Source organism: Oncorhynchus mykiss, chromosome 14 (genome assembly GCF_013265735.2).
Source record: "Oncorhynchus mykiss isolate Arlee chromosome 14, USDA_OmykA_1.1, whole genome shotgun sequence".
NCBI classification, from domain to species: Eukaryota; Metazoa; Chordata; class Actinopteri; order Salmoniformes; family Salmonidae; genus Oncorhynchus; species Oncorhynchus mykiss.
In genome coordinates, this window is record NC_048578.1 from 29,968,208 (window position 1) to 29,984,918 (window position 16,711).

The 16,711-nt window shown below is 44.2% G+C and overlaps 1 protein-coding gene and 1 long non-coding RNA gene across 11 annotated transcripts in view; both read right to left on the bottom strand.

Moving 5' to 3' along the window:
* Window positions 1-965: 965 nt before the first annotated feature.
* The window catches only part of LOC110489108 (NEDD4-binding protein 3-A), a 71,874-nt gene continuing 56,128 nt past the window's right edge, over window positions 966-16,711 (bottom strand). For all 4 annotated transcript variants that reach the window (XM_036943279.1, XM_036943281.1, XM_036943280.1 and 1 more), the window contains 7 exons: window positions 8,523-8,732; window positions 7,924-8,045; window positions 6,722-6,908; window positions 6,560-6,652; window positions 6,013-6,264; window positions 4,995-5,250; window positions 966-3,102 (listed from right to left, as the gene is read on the bottom strand). In XM_036943279.1, the coding sequence (XP_036799174.1) occupies window positions 2,573-3,102; window positions 4,995-5,250; window positions 6,013-6,264; window positions 6,560-6,652; window positions 6,722-6,908; window positions 7,924-8,045; window positions 8,523-8,732 (1,650 nt within the window). In that variant the 3' untranslated portion in view covers window positions 966-2,572. The remainder of the gene's footprint in view (window positions 3,103-4,994; window positions 5,251-6,012; window positions 6,265-6,559; window positions 6,653-6,721; window positions 6,909-7,923; window positions 8,046-8,522; window positions 8,733-16,711) is intronic.
* Window positions 12,191-16,610, bottom strand: LOC118938715. 7 transcript variants are annotated; one of them, XR_005035970.1, is made up of 9 exons: window positions 16,588-16,610; window positions 16,283-16,496; window positions 16,197-16,228; window positions 16,047-16,142; window positions 15,651-15,955; window positions 15,379-15,442; window positions 15,208-15,298; window positions 15,026-15,116; window positions 12,192-12,713 (listed from the first exon to the last, which is right to left on the bottom strand). It is a non-coding gene; the product is annotated as an uncharacterized LOC118938715 (long non-coding RNA). The 7 variants fall into 7 exon arrangements; XR_005035975.1 differs by lacking the exons at window positions 15,026-15,116; window positions 15,208-15,298; window positions 15,379-15,442; ... (3 more) ...; window positions 16,283-16,496; window positions 16,588-16,610 and adding exons at window positions 12,987-13,077; window positions 13,946-14,430; window positions 14,581-14,671; window positions 14,726-14,753 and having other exon boundaries at window positions 12,191-12,713; XR_005035972.1 differs by lacking the exons at window positions 15,026-15,116; window positions 15,208-15,298; window positions 15,379-15,442; ... (3 more) ...; window positions 16,283-16,496; window positions 16,588-16,610 and adding exons at window positions 12,987-13,077; window positions 13,946-14,068; window positions 14,217-14,430; window positions 14,581-14,718.

The following is a 16,711-nucleotide window of genomic DNA, read 5'->3' on the forward strand; positions in this document are numbered from 1 at the left end:
AACAAAGATCCTCCTCTGTTCACATCTAGGCTGACCTCTGCCCTCTAATGTCCAAACTCAGGGAGGAGGTATGTAAGGGCCAGGTTTGTACAGGGGAGTGACAGGGTGTGTGGTGATAAGGATCCAAGGCCGAGACATTGTAAAGGGGACTTTCCTAGCAGATTCCTCCAATCCGTAGTTCAGAGGGGCCACAAAAACTAATCTCTCAGTTAATAGTCTCCTTCACTACAGATATTGGGAGAATCTCAGTTGCATACTCCTCGTGTCCTCTCCACCTTCTCAAAACCCATTGGATAAATAAGCCAGGAGTCCCGCCCCTCTGACCTTCTCCTCCAATGGGTTTTGAGAAGAAGGCGAACAGTAGGCAATTGAGATTCTCCCATTGTCCAGTCCTGCACACAACAAATAGGTATTTAAAGTCCCAGGAGGATGGGGGGAAAGGTAACCAAGTCTGAGATGAATGTAGACAGTTAAAAAAGGGGGTGTAAAAATGTGTGTTGACATAACCCAGGATGAGTACTAACAACAAGGGGAATTTTTGTCTTGTAAAAATTTGTGTAAAATGATGCAGTAATTGCAGTGTAAATTCAACTCAATTCCGTGGAATAAAAAAATATTATTACACATGTGTGAATTGTAACATCATTTTGAGTCAAATTGACTCTGAAAATGTGACACTACTTGTAGAGTAACTTTAACACTATGTAGAATGGGACCAAATGTTATCTGAAACAGTGTTGAATTCACTCTTAGGAGTTAAATAAACACTTTTATTTTTACTGTGTAGTACAAGACTAGGGTTTATGTATGTTACCGGGTTCAGTGTAGTATAGCATAGTATATAGTGTGTAGTATAGTGTAGTATACCCTACCAATGAATTACTACAAGGTGTAGATACAGGTTGTGATTTTGTTTTTATTACTTAGACAACTGCTAACGTAAAAGAAACAGCCCTCAAAGAATCTCTCACACCACTTGATAAATGTTTATTATAGAAATTCAGAACCAACATATAATATATATATTTATATATATATTTATTTCACTCCAGTGGTTTAACACAAGTCACAGTACAGTATTTATTTTTCCCTAAACAAAACGTTGCTGTCCGATGAAAAACTATTTTTGCCATATATATATATATATTTTTTTTTACATGTATTGAAAGCAGTAACTCCCGTCAATGAACTCTGAATATTTAATGAATCTAGGACCAATAAAATGTATTCAAAATAACTTGAGAAAAGTTTTGTAATTGTATGTTTGTTAATGGGAAAATATGGCAATTTTCTTCCATTTGCTGAAAATATCCGTTTAGGAGATGAGCTTTTTTCTCCGACAGCAACAATAGATGATCAGTAATTAGCCCAATGGGATGCAGAATAACGGCCAGCGCTGTAATATCAGGCTATTCAGGCTATTTCCTCAAAGAGTACATGCTTCTGCAGCATTAGTATATCTAACTAACAACTATATACAGATCACAATATAGTGATTTGGGGACAGAAAATAGAATCACATGACAAATATAAATTCCATAAAATGTCCTGAATACAGTATTGTTACAGTATTACAGGTTTCTTAAAGGGTCATTTTCCAACAACAAAAACAAGACTAAAATTCCCCTTGTTAATGGCAGAGCAACATCATCCGCGTGTTGGCCTCTGATGGTCTAGTGATGTTATGTTTCTCCTCTGAGCCCAGCTCCCTGGACGCTCCCTGAATGAAGAGAACTTTTAATGTCATTTACATTAGGCCTACTCTACACACTAGACTTATTATCCAGTGACAATGACCGTACCTCACCTCACCGGGACAAAACCCAAATCCCTTTAGATCCTTTGGACAACGTTCTAGGTTGCATCTGAAACGGCTCCCTATTTCCTATGTAGTGCACTACTTTTGACAAGAGCCCCATTGGTCCTGGTCAAAAGTAGTGCACTATACAGGGTATAGGGTGCCATTTGGGACGTATTCCTACCCTTACTTTCCCCCAGTCAGTGTTTGAACTTCAAGCCCACAGAACGGCTGTGAGGATCGGAACTATCAAACTCACTGGTTTGATTATATACACACAGAACAACATTTGAATAAGTAACATTTACAAATAGGTTTATTATTATTATTATTATTATCCTTTGTACATACAAGCAGCCCTCTAAAGTGAGGTTTGGTCGGTGTCGTGCTTGAAGGATTGTAAAGTGTTCTCGACTCTAATACGCTGTCATTGATTGGTGGACTGAAACAGGAAGTTGTCATTTATTGGTGGATTGAAACAGGAAGTAGGAAGTGGAACTTCCAAAAAACAGTACCAGAGAGGGTATCATTGTATTGCTGATTATATATGCACACTATTCAGTCTAGTTCACACAGGTATAGGAGTGCAGTGTTGTTTTGGAATTGGAACTGGGCCCTCCACAAGGAAATAAAGATAAGGGGTGAGGATTTGGTTTGGAATGGGGCCCCTCCTGTCCTTTAAAGTCTGTAAGAAGCCTGAGTATTCATCAAGGAGATAGGAAGAGGGGTTGAGTGTTTGGTTTGGAATGGGCCCCCCATCTAGTGTCCACTCAGTCAAATCTCAGACGACTCTATCCTCTCTATCCAGGGAAGACCAGGAGGAGGTATGCTGTCTTCCTCTCCTCTTTCTCTCTCTCCTCCTCCTCTTCCTCTCCTCACCTCCTGCACTTCTCTCTCCAGTGACTCGTTACTGTATTCTTCCATCTCTCGCCCTCCTCCTTCTCCTCCTCTTCCTCCCCTCACATCTTGCAGTTCCCTCTCCAGTGTTCCTCCTTCTCCTCTTCCTCTGAGCAGGTATAGTTCTCTCTCCAGTGTTCCTCCTTCTCCTCTTCCTCTGAGCAGGTATAGTTCTCTCTCCAGTGTTCCTCCGACTCCTTCTCCTCTGAGCAGGTATAGTTCTCTCTCCAGTAGTTGGTTGTGGCGGTACATGTCCAGGTAGCTGGCCTGCAGCTCTCTCTGGTAGCAGATTACTTTCTCCTTCTCTGTCTGCCACGTCTGTCTCTCCTGCTCGAAGGCCGTAGCCTGGGCCTCGCTCTGACAACGCTCTAATAACAGCTCTGCTCGCAGACGCTCCTCTGTAGGACCTACAGTTAAAGAGAGAGAGGGAAGAAGAGAGAGAGGAGGAAGATAAAAAGAGGGAGGGAGAGAGAGGGAAGATACAGAGGGAGTGAGAGAGAGGGAAGATAAAGAGAAGAAGGGAGAGAGGGAAGATAAAGAGAGGGAGAGAGAGAGGGAAGATAAAGAGGGAGGGAGAGAGAGGGAAGATACAGAGAGGGAGGGTGAGAGAGGGAAGATACAGAGGGAGGGAGAGAGAGGGAAGATACAGAGGGAGGGAGAGAGAGGGAAAGAGGAGGAAGAGAAAGAGGGAGAGAGAGAGAGGGAAGATAAAGAGAGGGAGGGAGAGAGGGAAGATAAAGAGAGGGAGGGAGAGAGAGGAGGAAGATAAAAAGAGGGAGGGAGAGAGAGAGGGGAAGAGGAGGAAGAGAAAGAGAGGGAAAGAGGAAGAAGAGAAAGAGAGAGAGAGAGGGAAGATAAAGAGAGGGAGGGAGAGAGAGAGAGAGGGGAAGAGGAGGAAGAGAAAGAGAGGTGAGCAGAGAGAAAGCGAGAGATAAAGACAATTTAATGATCACCAATTAGCTTATTGGTCAACACAGTAACATTAGTCACACAAACACATGCCAATCAAACATAATGTAACGTAACTATCAAACATAATATAACATTACATAACTATCAAACATAATATAACATTACATAACTATCAAACATAATGTAACATTAAATAACTATCAAACATAATGTAACATTAAATAACTATCAAACATAATGTAACATTAAATAACTATCAAACATAATGTAACATTAAATAACTATCAAACATAATGTAACATTAAATAACTATCAAACATAATGTAACATTAAATAACTATCAAACATAATGTAACATTAAATAACTATCAAACATAATGTAACATTAAATAACTATCAAACATAATGTAACATTAAATAACTATCAAACATAATGTAACATTAAATAACTATCAAACATAATGTAACATTAAATAACTATCAAACATAATGTAACATTAAATAACTATCAAACATAATGTAACATTAAATAACTATCAAATACAACATAACACAACAATCACACAACAATCAATCACAACAATCAATCACAACAATCAATCACAACAATCAAACACAACAATCAAACACAACAATCAAACACAACAATCAATCACAACAATCAAACACAACAATCAATCACAACAATCAAACACAACAATCAAACACAACAATCACACAACAATCAATCACAACAATCAATCACAACAATCAAACACAACAATCAAACACAACAATCAAACACAACAATCAATCACAACAATCAAACACAACAATCAATCACAACAATCAAACACAACAATCAAACACAACAATCAAACACAACAATCAATCACAACAATCAAACACAACAATCAAACACAACAATCAAACACAACAATCAATCACAACAATCAAACACAACAATCAAACACAACAATCAATCACAACAATCAAACACAACAATCAATCACAACAATCAAACACAACAATCAATCACAACAATCAAACACAACAATCAAACACAACAATCAAACACAACAATCAAACACAACAATCAAACACAACAATCAAACACAACAATCAAACACAACAATCAAACACAACAATCAAACACAACAATCAAACACAACAATCAAACACAACAATCAAACACAACAATCAAACATAACACAACATTAAATAACAATCAAACACAACAATCAAACACAACATGACAATAAATGATCTTTAACAAACACTTTTATCAAAAGCGACGTACAGTCATGCTTGCATACATTTTAGGTATATGTGGCCCCAGGAATCAAACCCACAACCCTGGCGGTGCAAGCGCCATGCACGACCAACTGAGCTACAGAGGACCACATACCTGATGCCCCTCCTGATCCTCGAGACTCTAGTGTTCCACTCTCCTCTGCACCACCTTTCTCCAGTTGTCGAAGTTGCGCCCCCTGTAGGGCTGTCTGCAGCGTGTCTATCTGTCCATCACTTCTCTGCAGCTCTCCTCTGGTCTCTCTCAGCTGGGTCTTCAGCTGGAACAGCTCTGACAGCTTGCTGGTCACCTCCGCCTGGGAATCACGCAGCTGTTGCTTCAACAACGAGATCTCACCCGACTTCTGACACACCTGAAAGGTAAGGAGGGAGGGGTGGTGAAAGAGGATGTTAAATAAACCCTGCTCTTCACCAGCATCCCTCAGTCAATTCCTCCTCTCAATTCAATTCAATTCAAGGGGCTTTATTGGCATGGGAAACATGTATTAACATTGCTAAAGCAAGTGAGGTAGGTAATATACAAAAGTGAAATAAACAATAAAAATTAACCTATGCCTGTCCTCCGTCCTCTTAGTTCACGGACCCATCTCTATGTTTTTACCTTCACTTACCTACAACTCTCCATCCTTCTACCCCCTCACCTTCCCCACTACATCCTCCTACACCCTCACCTTCCCCACTACATCCTCCTACACCCTCACCTTACCCACTACATCCTTCTACCCCCTCACCTTCCCCACTACATCCTCCTACACCCTCACCTTACCCACTACATCCTCCTACCCCCTCACCTTACCCACTACATCCTTCTACCCCCTCACCTTCCCCACTACATCCTCCTACACCCTCACCTTACCCACTACATCCTCCTACCCCCTCACCTTACCCACTACATCCTTCTACCCCCTCACCTTCCCCACTACATCCTCCTACACCCTCACCTTACCCACTACATCCTCCTACCCCCTCACCTTACCCACTATATCCTTCTACCCCCTCACCTTCCCCACTACATCCTCCTACCCCCTCACCTTCCCCACTCCATCCCCCCACCCCCCCCCCACTCCATCCCCCAACCCCCTCACCTTCCCCACTCCATCCCCCCACCCCCTCACCTGCCACTGAGTCTCCTCCAGAGTAGGGCTGGTTCCCTTCAGACTGCCCTGACCCTCTCTCTGTCTCCCCCCTTCCAGAGCTTCCAGTTCGTCCTGCAGTCTGTTCTTCTCCTGCTGGGCCTTGTGCAGCTGCAGCTGCAGTGCATGCTGGGAATGCTGAGCATGCTGGGAAACCTGACGCAGCTTGGCGGCGTACAGATGCTTCAACTCCTCCAACTCCTTCTCCCACAGACGCTGTTTACCTTCAAACACCTACAGGGAGGGAGGGAAGGGGAGAGAGATAAAGGGGGGGGGGGGGGGAGATAGAGTGAGGGTGAGATAGAGGGGGAGGGTGAGTTAGAGGGGGGAGGGTAAAAAAGAAAGACAGTTATAGACGCACAACCACATCCCGCCCACACGCACACACACACGCATATATGCGCACGCACGCACGCACACACACACACACACGCACACACACATATATGTGCACGCACGCGCACACACGCGCACACACACACACACACACACACACACACACACACACACACACTGGTCTACTCATAACCTGTGCAATGGCTCCTTCACTCTCATCCAGGTTCCTCCTCATCTGTTTCAGCTCGTGTTCCTTCTCCACCAGCCTCTCCTCCAGATCACGCACCTGGACAGTCAACCAACCAATCAGTCATTCAACTAATGAAATCAACCAACTGATCCATCCATCACTCACCACCTCCTCTACGGAGAACGACAGTTCGTAAGGGGGCGGAGCCTCCCCTCCGTATGGCGCCAGGCGGCTGAGTGTTGCCATGCTACGACACGACATGGCCATCTCCGTCATAGCAACCCCCGACGACCCCGCAACCTTTGATGCTCGGTCCAGAGAGCCAATGGTGTTGATGTGGCTCATGGAGGCACTGAGGGTGGTAACATACATCTTCATCATCATCATTACCATTATCATCGTCATATCTATCCTCCGTTTCATCATCACTGATCTACAGAGAAACACACAGACACACAGAGAGACACACAGACACAGAAAGAGACACACAGACACAGAGAGAGACGCACAGACACAGACAGACACAGAGAGAGACACACACACACACACACACACACACACATAGACACAGAGAGAGACAGACACAGACACACAGAGAGACACACAGACACACAGAGAGACACACAGACACAGAGAAAGACACACAGACACAGACACACAGACACAGAGAGAGACACACACACACACACACACACACACACATAGACACAGAGAGAGACAGACACAGACACAAAGACAGACACACAGACACAAAGACAGACACACAGACACAGAGAGAGACACACAGACACAGAGAGAGACACACAGACACAGAGAGAGACACACAGACACACAGACACACAGAGACACACAGACACACACAGACACAGAGAGAGACACACACACAGACACAGAGAGTGACACACACAGACACAAAAAGACAGACACAGAGAGAGACACACACACAGACACAGAGAGAGAGACACACACAGACAAAGAGAGAGACACACAGACAGAGAGAGAGACACACAGACAGAGAGAGAGACACACAGACACAGAGATACACACAGACACAGAGACACAGAGAGACATACACAGACACACAGAGAGAGACAGTTACAGAGAAAGACAGACACAGAGAAAGACACAGAGACACAGAGAGAGACACACAGACACAGAGAGAGACACAGACACAGAGAAAGACACACAGACACAGAGAGAGACACACAGACACAGAGAGAGACACACAGACACAGAGAGAGACACACAGACACAGAGAAAGACACACAGACACAGAGAGAGACACACAGACACAGAGAAAGACACACAGACACAGAGAGAGAGACACAGACACAGAGAGAGGCAGACAGAGAGAAACAGGAGTTGACCTGATGTGAGCCAGCTGTGGTCTGAAGGGAGGTCTGTATGGAGGAAGACTGTTCATGGAGTTATGACCAGAGTCTGACAGGTTCTCATCCTCCTGACTCAGACCACGCACTGACGCTACCGCCTGTATCACAACATGAATACCAACTGTTATCATCATCATCACCAGCATCATCACTATCATGATTACCAGCATCATCATCAGCATCATCATCACCAGCATCATCATCACTATCATGATTACCAGCATCATCATCATCACCAGCATCATCATCATCACCAGCATCATCATCACTATCATGATTACCAGCATCATCACCAGCATCAACATCACCATCATCATCACCAGCATCATCATCACCAGCATCATCATCACCAGCATCATCATCACCAGCATCATCATCACTATCATCACCACCGGCATCATCATAATCACCATCAATATGAAGTATCATCATCACCATAATAATCCTGGTACATTGGACAGTATTGATAAAGTCCCTTCCTGATGTTTTTAAAGAACACTAGTAACAGACACTGTACATGTTTCAGGAGCAGACAGAAATCACCAGACTAAAACAGTGGCATGGAAAACGGGCACCTTGGTTCCGCTGGAGGTGGGTCCTCCATGTCGGGAGGGTGAGGAGGAGGAAGAGGAGGTGGAGACAGCTCTAGGTGTGTGTGCGTAGGCCCGGTGGAGCCCGTTGGACAGGCCCTGGTCTGAGTCCTCTATCTTGGCAGGGTAGAGGTTCTGCATGGAACTGAAGTTCTTGGGTGTGACCAGCTTGAAGGCAGACGGCCTGGGAAGAGACTGGAGGGAGAGAGGAAGACTAGAATAGTTAGTAGGTGAAACTGTCTGGTAAGACAGAGAGAGATGCAAGGTAGTCAGAGAGAGGTATAGAGAGACAGACAGGTAGAGAGGTTTAGAGAGACAGACAGGTAGAGAGGTTTAGAGGGACAGACAGGTGGAGAGGTATAGAGACAGACAGGTAGAGAGGGGAGATGGCATGCTGGAGGTATAGAGAGACAGACAGGTAGAGAGGGGAGATGGCATGCTGGAGGTATAGAGAGACAGACAGGTAGAGGGGTATAGAGAGACAGGCAGGTAGATGGGAGATGGCATACTGGAGGTATAGAGTCAGAAAGGGAGAGAGGTATAGAGAGACAGACAGGGAGAGAGGTATAGAGAGACAGACAGGTAGAGAGGTATAGAGAGACAGACAGGTAGAGAGGTATAGAGAGACAGACAGGTAGAGATGTATAGAGAGACAGACAGGTAGAGAGGTTTAGAGAGACAGACAGGTAGAGAGGTTTAGAGAGACAGACAGGTAGAGAGGTTTAGAGAGACAGACAGGTGGAGAGGTATAGAGAGACAGACAGGTAGAGAGGGGAGATGGCATGCTGGAGGTATAGAGAGACAGACAGGTAGAGAAGTATAGAGAGACAGGCAGGTAGATGGGAGACGGCATACTGGAGGTATAGAGAGACAGACAGGTAGAGAGGTATAGAGAGACAGACCGGTAGAGAGGGGAGATGGCATGCTGGAGGTATAGAGAGACAGACAGGTAGAGAGGGGAGATGGCATGCTGGAGGTATAGAGAGACAGACAGGTAGAGAGGGGAGATGGCATGCTGGAGGTATAGAGAGACAGACAGGTAGAGAGGTATAGAGAGACAGACAGGTAGAGAGGGGAGATGGCATGCTGGAGGTATAGAGAGACAGACAGGTAGAGAGGGGAGATGGCATGCTGGAGGTATAGAGAGACAGACAGGTAGAGAGGGGAGATGGCATGCTGGAGGTATAGAGAGACAGACAGGTAGAGAGGTATAGAGAGACAGACAGGTAGAGATGTATAGAGAGACAGACAGGTAGAGAGGTTTAGAGAGACAGACAGGTAGAGAGGTTTAGAGAGACAGACAGGTAGAGAGGTTTAGAGGGACAGACAGGTGGAGAGGTATAGAGACAGACAGGTAGAGAGGGGAGATGGCATGCTGGAAGTATAGAGAGACAGACAGGTAGAGAGGGGAGATGGCATGCTGGAGGTATAGAGAGACAGACAGGTAGGGAGGTATAGAGTCAGAAAGGGAGAGAGGTATAGAGAGACAGACAGGGAGAGAGGTATAGAGAGACAGACAGGTAGAGAGGTATAGAGAGACAGACAGGTAGAGAGGTATAGAGAGACAGACAGGTAGAGATGTATAGAGAGACAGACAGGTAGAGAGGTTTAGAGAGACAGACAGGTAGAGAGGTTTAGAGAGACAGACAGGTAGAGAGGGGAGATGGCATGCTGGAGGTATAGCGAGACAGACAGGGAGAGAGGGGAGATGGCATGCTGGAGGTATAGAGAGACAGACAGGTAGAGAGGTATAGAGAGACAGACAGGTAGAGAGGGGAGATGGCATGCTGGAGGTATAGAGAGACAGACAGGTAGAGAGGGGAGATGGCATGCTGGAGGTATAGAGAGACAGACAGGGAGAGAGGGGAGATTGCATGCTGGAGGTATAGAGAGACAGACAGGTAGAGAGGGGAGATGGCATGCTGGAGGTAGAGAGACAGACAGGTAGAGAGGTATAGAGAGACAGACAGGGAAAGAGGGGAGATGGCATTCTGGAGGTATAGAGAGACAGACAGGGAGAGAGGGGAGATGGCATGCTGGAGGTATGGAGAGAGACAGGTAGAGAGGGACGATGGCCTGCTGGAGGTATAGAGACAGACAGGTAGAGAGGTAGAGAGAGACAGACAGGGAAAGAGGGGAGATGGCATGCTGGAGGTATAGAGAGACAGACAGGGAGAGAGGTATAAAGAGACAGACAGTTAGAGAGGGGAGATGGAATACTGGAGGTATAGAGAGACAGACAGTTAGAGAGGGGAGATGGCATACTGGAGGTATAGAGAGACAGACAGTTAGAGAGGGGAGATGGCATACTGGAGGTATAGAGAGACAGACAGGGAGGGGAGATGGCATACTGGAGGTATAGAGAGACAGACAGTTAGAGAGGGGAGATGGCATGCTGGAGGTATAGAGAGACAGACAGGGAGAGAGGGGAGATGGCATGCTGGAGGTATGGAGAGAGACAGGTAGAGAGGGACGATGGCCTGCTGGAGGTATAGAGACAGACAGGTAGAGAGGTAGAGAGAGACAGACAGGGAAAGAGGGGAGATGGCATGCTGGAGGTATAGAGAGACAGACAGGGAGAGAGGTATAAAGAGACAGACAGTTAGAGAGGGGAGATGGAATACTGGAGGTATAGAGAGACAGACAGTTAGAGAGGGGAGATGGCATACTGGAGGTATAGAGAGACAGACAGGGAGGGGAGATGGCATACTGGAGGTATAGAGAGACAGACAGTTAGAGAGGGGAGATGGCATGCTGGAGGTATAGAGAGACAGACAGTTAGAGAGGGGAGATGGCATACTGGAGGTATAGAGAGACAGACAGAGAGGGGAGATGGCATACTGGAGGTATAGAGAGACAGACAGTTAGAGAGGGGAGATGGCATGCTGGAGGTATAGAGAGACAGACAGTTAGAGAGGGGAGATGGCATACTGGAGGTCTAGAGAGACAGACAGGTAGAGAGGGGAGAAGGCATGCTGGAGGTATAGAGAGACAGACAGGTAGAGAGAGACAGACAGGTAGAGAGAGAGACAGGTCTAGAGAGACAGACAGGTATAGAGAGACAGACAGGTAGAGAGGGGAGAAGGCATGCTGGAGGTTTAGAGAGACAGACAGGTATAGAGAGACAGACAGGTAGAGAGGGGAGATGGCATGCTGGAGGTCTAGAGAGACAGACAGGTAGAGAGAGACAGACAGGTAGAGAGGGGAGAAGGCATGCTGGAGGTATAGAGAGACAGACAGGTAGAGATGGGAGATGGCTTGCTGGAGGTATAGAGAGACAGACAGGTAGAGAGGGGAGATGGCATGCTGGAGGTATAGAGAGACAGACAGGTAGAGAGGTTTAGAGGGACAGACAGGTGGAGAGGTATAGAGACAGACAGGTAGAGAGGGGAGAAGGCATGCTGGAGGTATAGAGAGACAGACAGGTAGAGATGGGAGATGGCATGCTGGAGGTAGAGAGAGACAGACAGGTCTAGAGAGACAGACAGGTATAGAGAGACAGACAGGTATAGAGAGACAGACAGGTAGAGAGGGGAGAAGGCATGCTGGAGGTATAGAGAGACAGACAGGTATAGAGAGACAGACAGGTAGAGAGGGGAGAAGGCATGCTGGAGGTCTAGAGAGACAGACAGGTAGAGAGGTCTAGAGAGACAGACAGGTAGAGAGAGACAGACAGGTAGAGAGAGACAGACAGGTAGAGAGAGACAGACAGGTAGAGTATTAAAGGAGTCTAATGTTAAAATGTGTTATTGTTGCTAAAATAATGGATAAAAAAGATAACTGCAGATGTATGTGTTCATTCCTATACAGTATGTTGTTGCAGTGATATCATTCCTATACAGTATGTTGTTGCAGTGATATCATTCCTATACAGTATGTTGTTGCAGTGATATCATTCCTATACAGTATGTTGTTGCAGTGATATCATTCCTATACAGTATGTTGTCCCAGTGATATCATACTAATACAGTGCGTTGTTGCAGTGATATCATTCCTATACAGTATGTTGTCCCAGTGATATCATTCCTATACAGTATGTTGTCCCAGTGATATCATACCTATACAGTATGTTGTCCCAGTGATATCATACCTATATGTTGTCCCAGTGATATCATACCTATACAGTATGTTGTCCCAGGGATATCATACCTATATGTAGTCCCAGGGATATCATACCTATATGTAGTCCCAGGGATATCATCCATATATGTTGTCTCAGGGATATCATACCTATACAGTATGTTGTCCCAGTGATATCATACTAATACAGTGCGTTGTTGCAGTGATATCATTCCTATACAGTATGTTGTCCCAGTGATATCATTCCTATACAGTATGTTGTCCCAGTGATATCAAACCTATACAGTATGTTGTTGCAGTGATATCATTCCTATACAGTATGTTGTCCCAGTGATATCATACCTATATGTTGTCCCAGTGATATCATACCTATACAGTATGTTGTCCCAGGGATATCATCCCTATATGTTGTCTCAGGGATATCATACCTATACAGTATGTTGTCCCAGGGATATCATACCTATATGTTGTCCCAGGGATATCATCCCTATATGTTGTCCCAGGGATATCATACCTATACAGTATGTTGTCACAGGGATATCATACCTATATGTAGTCCCAGGGATATCATCCCTCTATGTTGTCCCAGGGATATCATACCTATACAGTATGTTGTCCCAGAGATATCATACCTATACAGTATGTTGTCACAGGGATATCATACCTATACATTTTGTTGTCCCAGGGATATCATCCATATATGTTGTCTCAGGGATATCATACCTATACAGTATGTTGTCTCAGGGATATCATACCTATATGTAGTCCCAGGGATATCATCCCTATATGTTGTCTCAGGGATATCATACCTATATGTTGTCTCAGGGATATCATATCTATACAGTATGTTGTCCCAGAGATATCATACCTATACATTATGTTGTCCCAGGGATATCATCCCTATATGTTGTCTCAGGGATATCATACCTATACAGTATGTTGTCACAGGGATATCATACCTATACAGTATGTTGTCCCAGGGATATCATTCCTATACAGTATGTTGTCCCAGGGATATCATACCTATACAGTATGTTGTCACAGGGATATCATACCTATACAGTATGTTGTCCCAGGGATATCATTCCTATACAGTATGTTGTCCCAGGGATATCATACCTATACAGTATGTTGTCCCAGGGATATCATCCCTATATGTTGTCTCAGGGATATCATCCCTATATGTTGTCCCAGACATATCATACCTATACAGTATGTTGTCACAGGGATATCATACCTATACATTATGTTGTCCCAGGGATATAATCCCTATATGTTGTCTCAGGGATATCATACCTATACAGTATGTTGTCACAGGGATATCATACCTATACAGTATGTTGTCCCAGGGATATCATACCTATACAGTATGTTGTCACATGGATATCATACCTATATGTTGTCCCAGTGATATCATTCCTATACAGTATGTTGTCCCAGGGATATCATACCTATATGTTGTCCCAGTGATATCATTACTATACAGTATGTTGTCATAGAGATATCATACCTTTATGTTGTCCCAGGGATATCATACCTATACAGCATGTTGTCACAGGGATATCATCATACCTATATGTTGTCTCAGGGATATCATACCTATACAGTATGTTGTCCCAGGGATATCATACCTATACAGTATGTTGTCCCAGGGATATCATACCTATACAGCATGTTGTCACAGGGATATCATACCTATACAGTATGTTGTCCCAGGGATATCATCCCTATATGTTGTCTCAGGGATATCATCCCTATATGTTGTCCCAGAGATATCATACCTATACAGTATGTTGTCACAGGGATATCATACCTATACAGTATGTTGTCTCAGGGATATCATACCTATACAGTATGTTGTCCCAGGGATATCATACCTATACAGTATGTTGTCTCAGGGATATCATACCTATATGTAGTCCCAGGGATATCATCCCTATATGTTGTCTCAGGGATATCATACCTATACAGTATGTTGTCCCAGAGATATCATACCTATATGTTGTCTCAGGGATATCATACCTATACAGTATGTTGTCTCAGGGATATCATACCTATATGTAGTCCCAGGGATATCATCCCTATATGTTGTCTCAGGGATATCATACCTATACAGTATGTTGTCCCAGGGATATCATCCCTATATGTTGTCTCAGGGATATCATACCTATACAGTATGTTGTCTCAGGGATATCATACCTATATGTAGTCCCAGGGATATCATCCCTATATGTTGTCTCAGGGATATCATACCTATACAGTATGTTGTCCCAGAGATATCATACCTATACAGTATGTTGTCCCAGGGATATCATACCTATACAGTATGTTGTCACAGGGATATCATACCTATACATTTTGTTGTCCCAGGGATATCATCCCTATATGTTGTCTCAGGGATATCATACCTATACAGTATGTTGTCCCAGGGATATCATAACTATACAGTATGTTGTCCCAGGGATATCATACCTATATGTAGTCCCAGGGATATCATCCCTATATGTTGTCTCAGGGATATCATACCTATACAGTATGTTGTCCCAGAGATATCATACCTATACAGTATGTTGTCCCAGGGATATCATACCTATACAGTATGTTGTCCCAGGGATATCATCCCTATATGTTGTCTCAGGGATATCATACCTATACAGTATGTTGTCCCAGGGATATCATACCTATATGTTGTCCCAGGGATATCATACCTATATGTTGTCCCAGGGATATATTCCTATATGTTGTCCCAGGGATATCATACCTATACAGTATGTTGTCCCAGGGATATCATACCTATACAGTATGTTGTCCCAGGGATATCATACCTATATGTTGTCCCAGGGATATCATACCTATATGTTGTCCCAGGGATATATTCCTATATGTTGTCCCAGGGATATCATACCTATACAGTATGTTGTCCCAGGGATATCATACCTATACAGTATGTTGTCCCAGGGATATCATACCTATACAGTATGCTGTCCCAGGGATATCATACCTATACAGCATGTTGTCCCAGGGATATCATACCTATACAGTATGCTGTTCCAGGGATATCATACCTATATGTTGTCTCAGGGATATCATACCTATACAGTATGCTGTCCCAGGGATATCATACCTATACAGTATGCTGTCCCAGGGATATCATACCTATATGTTGTCTCAGGGATATCATACCTATACAGTATGCTGTCCCAGGGATATCATACCTATACAGTATGCTGTCCCAGGGATATCATACCTATATGTTGTCTCAGGGATATCATACCTATACAGTATGCTGTCCCAGGGATATCATACCTATACAGTATGCTGTCCCAGGGATATCATACCTATATGTTGTCTCAGGGATATCATACCCATACAGTATGTTGCCACAGGGATATCATACCTATACAGTATGTTGCCACAGGGATATCATACCTATACAGTATGTTGTCCCAGGGATATCATACCTATACAGTATGTTGTCTCAGGGATATCATACCTATACAGTATGTTGTCCCAGGGATATCATACCTATATGTTGTCTCAGGGATATCATCCCTATATGTTGTCCCAGGGATAGCATACCTATACAGTATGTTGTCCCAGGGATATCATACCTATATGTTGTCTCAGGGATATCATCCCTATATGTTGTCCCAGGGATAGCATACCTATACAGTATGTTGTCCCAGGGATATCATCCCTATATGTTGTCCCAGGGATATCATACCTATACAGTATGCTGTCCCAGGGATATCATACCTATACAGTATGCTGTCCCAGGGATATCATACCTATATGTTGTCTCAGGGATATCATACCTATACAGTATGCTGTCCCAGGGATATCATACCTATACAGTATGCTGTCCCAGGGATATCATACCTATATGTTGTCTCAGGGATATCATACCCATACAGTATGTTGCCACAGGGATATCATACCTATACAGTATGTTGCCACAGGGATATCATACCTATACAGTATGTTGTCCCAGGGATATCATACCTATACAGTATGTTGTCTCAGGGATATCATACCTATACAGTATGTTGTCCCAGGGATATCATACCTATATGTTGTCTCAGGGATATCATCCC